The sequence below is a fragment of the Nothoprocta perdicaria genome, unplaced genomic scaffold (assembly GCF_003342845.1).
Source record: "Nothoprocta perdicaria isolate Ctin4 unplaced genomic scaffold, notPer1 scaffold_106, whole genome shotgun sequence".
In the NCBI taxonomy this organism is placed as follows: Eukaryota; Metazoa; Chordata; class Aves; order Tinamiformes; family Tinamidae; genus Nothoprocta; species Nothoprocta perdicaria.
In genome coordinates, this window is record NW_020454161.1 from 2,187,872 (window position 1) to 2,201,298 (window position 13,427).

The 13,427-nt window shown below is 37.9% G+C and overlaps 1 protein-coding gene across 1 annotated transcript in view; it reads right to left on the reverse strand.

Moving 5' to 3' along the window:
• Positions 1–9,303: 9,303 nt before the first annotated feature.
• MACC1 (MACC1, MET transcriptional regulator) overlaps positions 9,304–13,427 on the reverse strand; it is a 31,942-nt gene continuing 27,818 nt past the window's right edge. Inside the window, exon 5 of the mRNA XM_026045143.1 lies at positions 9,304–9,993. Coding sequence (XP_025900928.1) covers positions 9,775–9,993 — 219 coding nt within the window. The 3' untranslated portion in view covers positions 9,304–9,774. The remainder of the gene's footprint in view (positions 9,994–13,427) is intronic.

Here is a 13,427-nt window from a genome sequence, read left to right on the forward strand (position 1 = left end):
TCCAGAATGATGAACAGCCACTCTGCTTTTTATTAGTTTGTGATTTGAAACAAGGGCCAATATTATTGTTTATTTCCATTTAAGTCAAGTTGTTTTGAAAGATTCTCATAACCCATAACTATAATAACATAATCCAGAAACTCTATAACTAACTTCAACATTTATTTCTTTGCCTGTTACTCTGTACTAAACAAAGTGGACTCTGTTGGCTTTCTCTAAACATTTGCGTAAGCATTTTTGTCCTCATTGCAATATTTGTCATGTGCTGCCAGTATTTCAATAAGGACCTCCTACATGTTCCTGCTTAATGTGTCCAAAGAAAAACAACAGGATAACTTGGAAATTTTAAGTTCCTTTTCTTAAAAAAAAAAAAAAAAAAAAAAAAAACACAGAAAAATATATGATTTGTGCTATAGGCTGCTTAGTGTAGCTTCTTGACAGGGGGAGGGACAGGGAACATATTTTACTGGAATGGCAAGACACTGTTCCTAAAATGTAACATTCAGTGACATAAAACTAGAAAAAATGCAGTAGAATGCACCTAGCTTATTTTAATAGGTACACTATTGCTGCAAATAATGAWAGGCCCTTAGCATTCTTAGGATATACACATCTTTTAATGAGCCCCTTCTACACTTAATGAGAAAAAGAGAGAGCTAGTAGCATTATTCTAAGTTAATAGATATCCCTGAGGACAGAAATAATTGGAGTTGAGGGGAAAAAAAATGAATGCCAAGCCAGCATCCTATTTGGAGGCTTGTAGATAGACTCGAGTTCAAAATTTCTCATTTCTATTAACCAGCCTGGGATGCTATTTTCCTRTTCTCAGTGATATCAATTGTGAAAGGACCAGTCTCCTGGAGATAGCTCATCTGAAAATGCCATTGTTAAAGAAAGTTGTCCACTTTTGGAATGATTCAATTATAAAGTGAAACATGATGTAATATTTCCATTAGGACAAATTAGCCAAAATTCTTCTAGCCGCCCATTCTTAGAGATGCATCTGGCATTGTCCAGAAAAGACTCTTGGATTACTTATTTGTTTTCCTCTCTAAAGGCAAATGTAGTTGGGTTTTATAGAGAAAGACAGATGAACTCCTCTGCAACAGTGCTTTTGCTCTTTTCGTTTTCTCTTTTATTTCTTTTCTTATCAACAAATGCTTTTCCAAGAACCTGTGCATCTTATCACAGACAAAAGACTGATATTTCTGAACTAGTATAGTGATTAATGATGAACTATAAGGGCACATTCCCAGTGGATATGATTTAGAGTTTGAAATAATCCTGCTGATATTCTTTGGGTAATCTTGAAATCTTTTTTTTTTCTATATTTATTTTGCTTCTGTTTTTTTCTCACTTTCTCTTTTATCTGAGATCTTTAYGCAAAAAGTCTTCAGCATCAGGCTAAAGGCTATATGGTACTATATCACTGATATAGTACAAATAGACAATAACAATCATCATTCAAGTAATTACAATCTCTCTTTTCTCTTTAATCCCTTTTATCGTCCACTTCTTTCCATACCTACTTTAGTGTAATCAGAACTAAATTGTGAATCACAGAATCACAGATTCTGTGAAGAAGGTTTGAAATGAGTTGCTTAGTGGTTAATATTTTGTGGTGGCTTTAATCACTGTATCTTCTGAATGGTCTTAGCTATAGTGCTGATGGAGACCAAAACATAAATTCCTAAGCTTGTTTCATCAAGAATGTATAWAATACTGATATATAAAATACCAAGAAAAGATTCTGAGAAGGTGACTCTTGCCTAGAGTAAAAAATGATCTTTGATTTCATCTTCATGAAGATGAGTGACTTACTTACAGACAAGTCAAAGATGAAGTCATCTTTTGACTTGTCTATAAGCAGAAAACTAACAAGTTTTTGTGTTTTGATTTTTGTCTGGATGTATTCTTCCTCCTGGCCCCTAACGCTCTGGATGGRCAGATTTCTATCATCTGGCGCAGCCTGTGTCCAGGTTGTTTTCAGCCTTTATTGGGACATCCTGAACTTTGCCTTTGAGCAAAGAGGCTCAAAGGCTGTGCTCAGCAAACCTTTGCAAGACAATTGCAAGCAGTTGACCAAAAGTTCAGAGAAGGGTAACAAAAGAACTAGTGTAAGTTGAACAGTACTGGGCCCTCTAGTGACYCCTGGGGGACACCACTGGCCACAGGCCTCCAACTGGACTTGGCCCCATTTATCACCACCTTCTGAGCTCTGCTATCCAGCCAGTTCTCAATCCACCTCATCATCCACCCATCTGGTCSACAGTTCTGGAGCTTCCTTATGAGGATGTTATGGGAGATGGTGTTGATGGCCTTGCTGAAGTCAAGGTAGACAACATCCATGGCTCTCCCATTATCTATCCACCTCATCATCCTATCGTAGAAGGTTATCAGGTTCCTCAAACATGACTTCCCCTTAGTGAATCCATACTGACTACTCCTGATCACCTCCTTCTCCTTGACATGCCTAGAGATGCTCTCTAGGATGAGCTGATGCATCACCCTTGCAGGGACAGAAATGAGACTGACCAGCCTATAGTTTCCCAGCTCCTCCCTATTGCCCTTTTTGAAGACTGGACTGACATTGGCTTTCTTCCAGTCCCTCGGCATCTCCCCCACTCTCCATGACCTCTCAAAGATGATGGAAAGGTGCTTAGCCATAACCCCCACCAGTTCTCTCAGCACTCGTGGGTGCATCCCACCCGGGCCCACACATTTATAGGTGGCCAGTTTCCTAAATAATCCCTAACCCGATCCTCCTCGACCAGCGGAAAGTCTTCCTCTCTCCAGGTTCTCTCTCTTTTATCTGGGCTCTGTAGTTCTTGGGTTCTTGTTAGTTCTAGTAGTTCTTGTTAGCAGTAAAGACAGAAGCAAAGAAAGTATTTAGTACCTCTGCCTACTCTGCATCTTCCGTCACCAAGGCAATATCTCTAAGGCTTCAATCTAACACATAGGCACTATGGACTGCCACTGAAGTCATGATGCTGGCTTAATATCTCCTAGTAGAGAGATCTGTTTGTATGCATGAAAATGAGTAGAATGTCATCTTAAACATTTCCTGTTGCTTTCAGGTATACACAGCTAGTTCAGACTTCAGTTTCTATATGATAATCACTTGGCACTATGRCTGAAGTTTGCAATTTATTCAGCAAAATGTCCCAGCTCTCTTGTTCTGTGATGTCTTCTTGCTGCAACTTCAGACAAAAAGCCCACTTCAGGGCTTTTTTTTTTTTTTTTTTTAACTTATTACTAGTATTTGCTTTATTTGATAATCCTATTTAACCTTTCTGAAAATGGAAATCCAGAGACAGCTTTTCAGTTACACATAAATAGTTTTATAAGCAGCATTATTAAACCATCCATTATCTGTATTTATTTTAAATCTTCTTTATTAATAGTAATAGAGGCTTTTGTATGAAGAATAGAGAGTGGCATTGTATGAAAWGTTTTCAGGATCCAATAATACTTCCTACTTGCGACTAGAATTAAGATATAAGCTTTCTCATGTGAGGTTTAAATTTGCTRCTTTCCACCCATTGTCCCCTTCGTGTTTTTATCTCTGATTCATGAAACTGGACCATGCTAAATCCTGAGATGGAAGACAGATCAGAGGCCATAACTAAGGAGCTTGCCTTCAGAGCATGGAGCCTGAYTGGGTTGCCATCTCTCTGCTTTTAGCATTGCACTTTCCCCACTGGTTAGCAAACTCCAGTCTGCTCCAGAGGCAGAATGTCAGTCAGAGGACTGAGGATCACTCCCACTAGCAGCCACTATAGCCACTATAGCCACTTTAGGTTATGGAGCTGAAGAAAGGCTGTGGTGCTCACTGAATGTATTCGAGAACTCTAACCTCATCTTGGGCAGTGAAGGAGGAAGGCAGGGAGTGTGGAGCTGCTAGGATGTGCAAGTGGACTGTGCGAACTGCATGTCTATGAGAGCATCGCAAAAGTCAGGCTGAGATCAAAGGTTTGGCTCACCCAGGTTCTTGATCTCCAGGGAAGACCTTAAGAAACACAGCAGATGTGGGATAATATTTCTCGATTTCATTTCCAGCATGTGACTGAGTTTTACAGAGATGTGTGTAGTACACAGACCATTATATCTGTAAGACAATATTTCCACTAAATGTGTCTTACTGATTTTTGCAACCATTTATACTTTTGTCTTCAACAACRTCTTGTAAAAATGCATTTCACAGTTTTACACTGTATGAAAGGAGTACTTCAGCTTATTTTTAAACCCATTGCCTGAAAGCTTCATTGTTATGAGACATACTGAGTAGTCATTGCTTATTCACTTCCTCCATGTCATTCTTGATTTTCTTTGTTCACAGTGTATTATGTTTGACAAGGCTATATTTTAGATCTTGCTCTGAATATAACACAAGTGTAATGTTTAAAACTATGTAGTTGTGGAACGTAGCTGAATGCACTACATCTTTGTCTGTTCTCTCAAGAGTATCATGCTGCCATTCTTTTTCTTCCCAGACTAGTTCATTTATATCTCACTACCTGCATGAATACAGAAATATACACCTTCCAGTCAATATAGTAACCCTTATTACTTATTTTTTAAGTTGATATCTTGATGAAAAATTTAAGCTGGAGCATATAGTCAGTATTCCTGGACAAAGAAAGGTTCTTTATTAAAAATACTTTAATAACAAGTCAGGAGCTGATATACAATTTCATTTGAGAAAACTGAAAAGAATAGGCAACTAACCAGCAACTAGCCAGAAATGAAACTAACTAGCAGGATTATTTCTCTCTTCTGAAGGTTCAGAAGTCATGCTAATTTTCCCTGATATTTTCAAACAAATATTCACCCCTTCCAACTTTATCTCAATTCTGTAGGATAAAAGAAAAAAAATCTGGAACTTACTCATGTGGCAAGGCCTGGCTTTCACAGCAAGCTCCACAAACAGCTCAGTTCACAAAAATGAGCTCATTCTGTTATTTTAGGAAGTAATTTAAGAAGCGACTTTGCTTTTGAGGGGCTAAAAGCAAGGTATAGTAATTTCCCTGGTCTCAACAGAACCATCATTTTTCACCTTGTAAACATCTCCTTGTCTTTGTCTTACAGGTGCACAATAAAATCTATACAAGGAATCCAGTGGAAAAATATCATTTTTCTTTGTTTATTACATTTAAAAACATATACTCCAAATTAAAAAAAATAGATAATACACATTGACAGTAAATATAAAATCACATTTTCTATACTAAGAATAGTCTCCAGATTGTTTGAAGGACTACATCCCAATGGCCTGTAGTCATTTATTGACAGCAGAAGAATTATAAAGTAGCAATGGTTATCACCTTCACTGGACTAACATTTTCCTCAAATGCCTCCAGAGATTTTAATAGACTGGTTACTCTCTCAAAATAAAGTATATTGGGGTTGTTGTTTTTTACAGAGTTAAAGGTGAGTGAAGGAAACCAGGTGCAAAATATCATTAGCCATATATTCTTCCTGGGGAAGAAGAAAATCCAATTTTCATGAGCATTTTTCATAGCTGCAACAGAAACAGGACAAAATAGCGAAGCTTGGTATCTCTGCTTGGTTCAGCTGTCCTGATGCAAACTGTTAGCTGACAGTCAGTTGTTAGCTRACAAAGAATCAGGGACATAGGGTTTACCGAGGAACATAGTATTACAATACACACTTYAGACCATAGTGTCTAGTTAGATGATTGATGTCTGATCACTCACTGAGTTCAGAAGTACTTTAGAAACAAGTGTGAAATATTCAGAAATAGCCTGAAATATTCAGAAACAGCCTCAAACAAGAAACAGAGTCACTGTTCTACAGGAGGAGTGTGGTAATTACTTTTGCTTCATAATTACTTTTCATACAACATCAGGTTTCAAAATAATAATTTGTGAAAGTCAGATGTTTTCACAGAGATGACTTAGAAGAGACATTTGCCTAGCTCTCCCAAATTTTCTGGCCTTGAAAGGACGGTGAAGACTGATGACTCCCAGGTAGTTCGTTCCCTGAAGAACACTCTTATCCAGTGTTCAAGCAGCAGCTTGTTCCTGGCATCCTTTCCACTGCTTTGCCTGTCTCTGTAGGCTGGCTGTCAACTCCCCAATTACTTATAGTTTACAAGAAACTTTCACTTCCTTCTCTATCTTTCTGCTTTCCAGTGAGCACCCATAAAYTGAAACCTAGGGAACTGAAACCCTCAGCTCAAGACTCAAACTTATAGGGGGAATAACTTCTGTCTTTTCTCTTGTGTTTTGACAGCTATTAGTTTAGAAATACGTCACTGCACTGTAGCATTAAACAGCGTGGAGCTGAGATGCATCTGCACTGTAATAACAGGAACAGCTTCTAATTCCACTGAAAAGAAACAGCATTTCTCATGTGAGTGACAGCAGGGCTTTCCTCATTGCTGCCCACTATGGAGCGCGCCTGTTCCATCGACAGCAGAGGCTAGAMTTTCTCTCATTTGTACCAGCAGGCAAAGTGGCAGGGCAGCTGGCACACTCACAAGTTTTTTGCTTGTCTTTTTAAAGAGCTTATCCATTTGGATCTTAGTTGGGTGGTGACATTTTTTTTTCTACCTACATATACAAAGGGAAATGGAACAAGCTGACATAGCTCTCTTCCCCAGGCTGTGCTTGGAAGAAAAATTGGAAAACCTAGAAACAGAGGGTCATTTAAGGCTGGGACATGGAGCTGGTATTTTTCCTTGTCTCCTCCGAGGGAGCTGTTAATCTCATCCCGATTTGCAGAAGACCAAGAAGGTATGTGCACAGGCTCCTGGGAAAGCTGTTCTCCTGCCAGGGTGGGAGGAAAGGAGAAAAGGTCAAGAACAGAGCGTGTTTACCAGAGCTGTGAGCTCCTAGCTGTGTGGTGCTGCTGAGCGCAGCTGCTCCAACTGTCAGCTGGCATTTTGTGCATTGTGSGTTTGAATACTACAGCAATAAATAAAATATGTGTTTTTAATGCCTATTTTCTTTCATATCAAGTGTGGGCAGCTAAAGTAAACAGAATATTGCATGAGTGCACATTTCATTCACACGAGCAGAGGCTCATAGCAAGGGGGGGGGTGCAATTAGCAACCAAAGACTCTAGCAAACAGCATGACTACACAGACAAATATAAATTCCCTTTTAAAGACATATACTTGGAGGACCAATTGTGTATTTCAAGCTAGGGAGAACACTGACTCACTAAGTCAATATTTTGTATATCTATGGGGTCAAATTCAACTATTGTTCAAAGCGGAGAAACATCCTTGTGCTGTGTCATCTCMATTAAAGGATCTGGCCTTGGGATTGATGGGCACCCAGGCTCTACTCTACAAACACTTTTCTTCGTAAATCCCTTACTATGATCCACTTTCTCAATCTGAACTCTCCTTCATACATGGCTTTGGGCAGCTTGTTCATCTTCTTGTGGTTCTTCACCTTCTCCTGGCAGCATTTCCTCACTTTGACTAGTAATTGGGTCTTATATTTTCCTGCTCCTACAAATAGGGCATGCAGTAAATATCAAAAAGTGGTAATAAAGATGCAAAAAAATTATTGGAGCAAARACAGGAGCAAAACAAAACATATCTGGAGCAAAAGTTTCTGAAGCAGGAGTAAGCTGAATTGCTCAACTGTTGCAGCCACAGGAAAGTCGCTTAAGAGTATTAGGTAAAGAAAGGATGGCCTGCTTCACTGTAGGAGTTGCTGGTGAGAGAATATGTGAAGCTGAAAAATGTTTAAGRGACCTGCTCAAATACCCTTTTTTGGGTTCCTTTGAGCAAGTGTATTTCCTTACACTTCAATGAAAGTTTTATAATATGCTGTAACATTGCAAAATCTCATGCAGATTGTGACTGTGGATCTGGATGTGAGCAGGATCTACRGTGAGAGAGTTAGCATTCGGGGGAATTTACAAAAAAACGTTTCCCCAAGAATAGGCGCTTTTTTTCCATGTAAATATTTTTAAAGGCTTTTTAAGTTTATTATTTAATATTATAAATATTTAAAGTATTAGAAAAACACATATTTGTTTAAGCACACTTTAAAAGGAACAAGCATAAGCTTTTTCCTTATCCAGCAGCACAACAGAGAAAGAACAGACATTTTTCTGCCTGCCAAAAAGCAGGGAATAAGTGCTGGGCTCTGTACAAAAGTGTAAGAYACCAAGAGAATGCCACTTTATATTTTTGCTGAGTTTTTTTTAAAGTTGTACAGGGCAAGATACAAAATAGGGGCTGATACCTGAAAACAGAGCCCCTAAATAACTTGATTCCTCCTTCTCCATCTTTTCTTGATCAGCAAATACAGTGATCTGTGCACTTAATGACTCTTCCTTGAAAATCAGAACATATCCATTGAAGCCCTGTATGCATACTAATTCATTCATGCCCCATGCTAAAGGATCTGTTGATGATTTTTCCCATCACTGAAACAAGTGTTCTTTCCTCGGCCTCTTTCTTTAGCCATAAAATGTTTTGGGAAAGCTTCATTAAATTTAAAAAAAAAGCAGGGGCAGAGGGAACACTTTAAATGTTCTATTTTGGTTTAGAATCACAGAACTTTCCACCTGAACAGATCAACTAATGACAGAAAACAACTGAAGCRCAAGTTCTGGGCTGAAATAGTACTGCTTTGTGTTAGCCCTCAGAATTTGCTTAGTCTTGTCAGCTAGAAGTCATGGTAAAAGATCAATTTTCTGTTCAACAAATTTTCATGAGTAGAAAGGCAGCTATTTGCTGATGTTTCTCAGTGAACCTTGATTAAAGATGTTCAAAGTAGCTTTAATCTTTTAGAGTTACTGTTTAACTAACAATTTATTTGGAAGCTTACATTAAAAAATAAAAATCTAAAATCCACCCTACTTAGCTTTTTTTTTTTTTTTTTGAGAAAATAGCTGCCTCTTGCATTTTTCATAAAACAATGTAGAAAAGAATGATGAACAGCAGTGGATAGGAACTATGTACAGTCTTTGCCCCTACAAAACATTCTTCCCTATGTAATAACAGCGTAATACTAAGCAAGGGATCAAACAGAAGGACAACRTATCTAAAAGGGTTTACTGAATTTTCACTGTGCAGAATCTAGACATATTTGCTAGTAAAAAGAGGGACAACACCTCTTGAGCTATATCAACAAGGAGCCACTTGATCATTAAAATGTCTTGAAGTCTCAAAAAAAAACAAAAAACAAAAACAACACCAAAAACTGTTTTGAAAGGACTGAACAGCACATCTATCTTTTCAGACGTGCAAATAACTGTTTGACTTCCCTCTTTTATGAGAAAATAAATTTTGTCCCAGTTAAAAACAAAAGAAATCTAAGGGTTTTTTTTCTAGGTAACTCTTCACCCATTGACGTGTAGTCAAGAGCTTTTGGCAGCCATAAAAGTCACATATTTAGATTTAAATGCTCTCCTGGAAATGTAAACCTGTGTCCCACGGGCTGAACTTGTCTGTGCATTACTCTTCTTAAAGCTGATCTCCACCCAGAAGTCAGTGCAAGTCAGTGCAGCTCCTTTTGGAAATCAGTTCATAAAGTTAAAATTACTTTTGCTGCCATCTAGTTTAATCTCTCACTCTGTTTTCTCAGGGTTGTATTCACAGAAACCATTGGCAAGGTGTGTCTTGGGCTCTCAATCTCAGGTARCTGCAGATGAGGGCTCTTGGGCTAGACCCAGTGGGAACTCAGGTAAAACAAACTGTGCTCTGCCCTTCTTTTGTAAACATAACTGAAACAAATAATCATCAGTATAGTTCCCAGGAGATTTTCCAGAAAATAACTTGGTGCTCTATTCTTCCCCCTCCTCCTCTGTGGAGAAAGCACTTGCCCTTAAAACATCCATGCAATTCACAAGAATCAAAGTTCCAGTCAACTCCCGCCAATGTTTTGTTACAGGGTTTTTCATTTTATCCAAAGCTGATTGCAGGTCTTGTAAGACATCCCTGTAACTATCTCCATAATGGGCACCCCAAGTGTAGAGAAAGTCGTATGCAGGTTTCCACATCATCTGCAAAATGAGAAAAGGAAAAATTTGATTGCCAAAATTGAATTATTGAGGAAAATACAAGTTAAATCTTTAAAGTAGTAAACAAAACAAAAAAATACACTTTGATCCTTAACCATAMTGAAATAATTTATCATATATCACATGTTCATATAATACTTTCAGCAACTTTATACACTTTATTTCTATTAAATTCTTGAAACCTTAGCACAATAAATCACTGAAAAAAAATCTTTCATATGACTATAACCAAGTCAATATATACTTTTATTTTGGAAAGCATAAGGAAGAAAAACATATTTTGCTTCAGAAAGCATATGGAAGAAAAACACACTTTCGCCTGGTCATTTTTGTGACAAAATCACTTAACAGCAGTTTCTCTATCTGAAGCTCGATTATACTTTTGACAGTTAATAACTCACTGTCTCATTAATCAACATCATACTGAACCATGGATGCATTACTGCCTATAACTTTTAAGTATGCTTATCTTTACATACAGTGATCTCTGGTAACAACAGTAAAAATATTGGATCTGTCTATAAAACCTCTGTTTAAAATCATCATAATAATTACCACAAGAGCAGTAGAGTCAAAAGCATTTGCAATTAACTTTTTAAAATCAGAACATGTTATGCAAAGTGTTCTATAAGAAAAAAAAAAAAAATGAAAAAGAAAGTTCCCAATGCTTCGCACTTCAAATTGCAGTATGTTTATGTAGTAGGTATTCGTGTGCAACAAATACACAGCACCTCTGTAGAAGGTGTAATTTGTCATTGGTCTAGTAACATTAATTAGGCTACAGCAGAAAGATTTGGATACCAAGCTGTCCTGAAATCTCTCGAAGTGCTGATGTCCAGAATAAGATCGTTCAGTTTACAAACAACAACAAAAAAAAGAATGTTTTCCAAGCTGCTRCTTCTGCAAATTTAACTTGGGCTATCTGCCTTCTGCCTTGCTATTCCAAATCAGCAATAAGGGTTCTGCAGGCTACAGTTTAACTGGAAATTGCATAAAGCCACAAAGGAACACATGACTTTCCCAAAGGCACCATCTTTTGCTTTATTAACAGAAATACAATTCTGTATATTTATATAAGCACATGAAGTGATACATGCACATGTATATGCACATAGAGGGTAATAAGGAAGTCCCTTAAATCTAAAGGCTTTTTTCTTTAAATATCACTTTCTCTTTTTAATGGAAAAGCTGAATTCATGATTCTGAAGGATAACTCAGGAAGAAATTGTTTTTTTAATTGATACAATCCTATTAACTTAAAAATAATACATGATACAAGGCCCTCTTCCCTTGATTAAGAGCAGAATGAAGTAGCAGGGAAAAGTTCTTCTAATCATTGAGCCTCTCTCCAGATTTGGGCTAGGAAGTCTTAACTTATCCCAGTACTGACTCTTTCATAATTTGTGTAACCATCTCCCTCAACTTCTGTTGCCTTCCCTTCCCAGAGCATTAAAAAACAAAAATCTACACACTCATCTCTCCAGCAATGTTTTTCCACAGACACTAGCTTAGTGTCTGCCTTTGTGCCATAAAAGTGCCTGTGCACTATGACAGTGAAGTCTGTCATTTTAGCTCACTAAAGAAAGGAAGGATATCTTCATTTACTCAGAATAAAAATGGTGCCAGCTGCCTCTCCTGACCTTAACCAAGTCTGTCTTGCAAGTCTGTCTTGCAAAAAGAAGAAATGTAACTTGGTGGGGAAAGAATGAATGACATTTTTTTTTCAAAAYATACCCTATCTAATAATAGGAAAAAATTAAAATCAAGATTTTGTAATGTTTCCTAGTTATTCCAACATGTTTAAATTTTTAATAARGGAGTTAAGCACTGAGGCATTTATGGTAGGTCTAGAAAGCTGCTTTATTCCTACTTCTACCTTAATAACCAAGGTAGCCCACAAGAGGGTCCGGGTCTTTCCTGATATTCTAACACTGGCTATGGTTTTTCTCCGTCTTCTGCTTCCTTTCTTCATATTTATGTTGAGCCAGGCTATCTGAAGTGTTTGGGGCTGCAGCAGTCCAGCTTGTGATCTTTCCTACATAGTGTTATAAGATGCTACGCTTCTATTTAAGCTAAAGATCAGTTTGACACTGCACAGAGATGAGGTGGACRTATGCCTAAGATGCAAACCTCTCTCCTCCCTCCTCTGGCAGGTTTATTCCTTTCACTTCTAACCATTAGACCCCCACAGCCATGTTTCAGCTTTTTTTCAGATTTGCTTAAGTTTTTCATTTCTGTAACATAAATGTCCAGTACCAAATGGGGAAGAGGCACCCATTTAAATAAAAAGTAACTGTGTGGAAGGGAGAAGGAGGAAGGGGCWGTTTCTAAGTAAAAATGGATAGGCTAAGGTACCATAAAGACTGCTGTCTGTTAGTCTATGAGCTATGAAGAAAACACTTCCAAATACCACAGAGATGAATAGAGTCACATATTGTTCAGATATAATCAGATCTATAACTCTCACTTCAGAAAGCTAAGGTTTGGTCAGACAAATGCAAATGCAAAACAAAGAAAAAGAAAAAAAAGCTGAAGAATGTCTGGGAAATTAGGCACCATACAAGAGGGGGAAAAAAAAAAGAGAGAGTTACAAGCATTCATATTCTTTTTGATTTTGCTATTTTAGAGCAAGATAGTGCAAAAAGAAAGCTAATAGCATGGTGATTTTTCACTAAAAAGAAACTAAGAGGCTATAGATTGGTGGAGTTGAGAGTTTTATGAGAAAATATTTTAAGATGCATCCAGACACAAACAGTGCATTCAGAACAACTCTAAAATACTGCAAGAAACAACCCAAAGAGAAAAAGAWGATCAAAGGAGTAACAAATGTTCGCAAACAGCAATGATGGATGTAATGTACAGAACTCTGAAAATGAAAGTCTAGAATTTTACTCAAATTTTAGTCTATAACTGGGGGGAGCCACCCAAAATGAATAAGAGGTGATGGTTCACAATTAGAGCAGGAAGTTCCTCATAGCCATCAAAAGGCAGGTGAAGCTGAGGTGAAAGCCTGAGTGGGCCAGCGGAAAACAGGAAACTCAGGCGCAAGAAAAGGAGAAGGAGTAAGAAATGGTCATGTTTTGAAGGTATGAACAGTAAATTTAAGTGGTTCCTTTGGTAATGAGGTGTGGGAGGGGACAACATCAGGTCAAATCATGTGCAYTATCAGTAATAATCAGGGAGTAGATACTGCAGGCAGATGTTGAGCCCATGCTGAAGGTATGAGCCTTGGGCAAAAGGTCAGTGTGAGCAGTGAGCAAAGCTAGTAAGARAGGATGCTCATGGAAAACATCAGAGACTGCTCGAAGTTCTTGCACTTAACTCAGTGGGAGACAGTGGATCTACTGCATGCTTTGATGTCAACAAATTAAGGGTGGAGAAACTCATGAAGCAACCCAGCTACCYGGTCAGAGGCG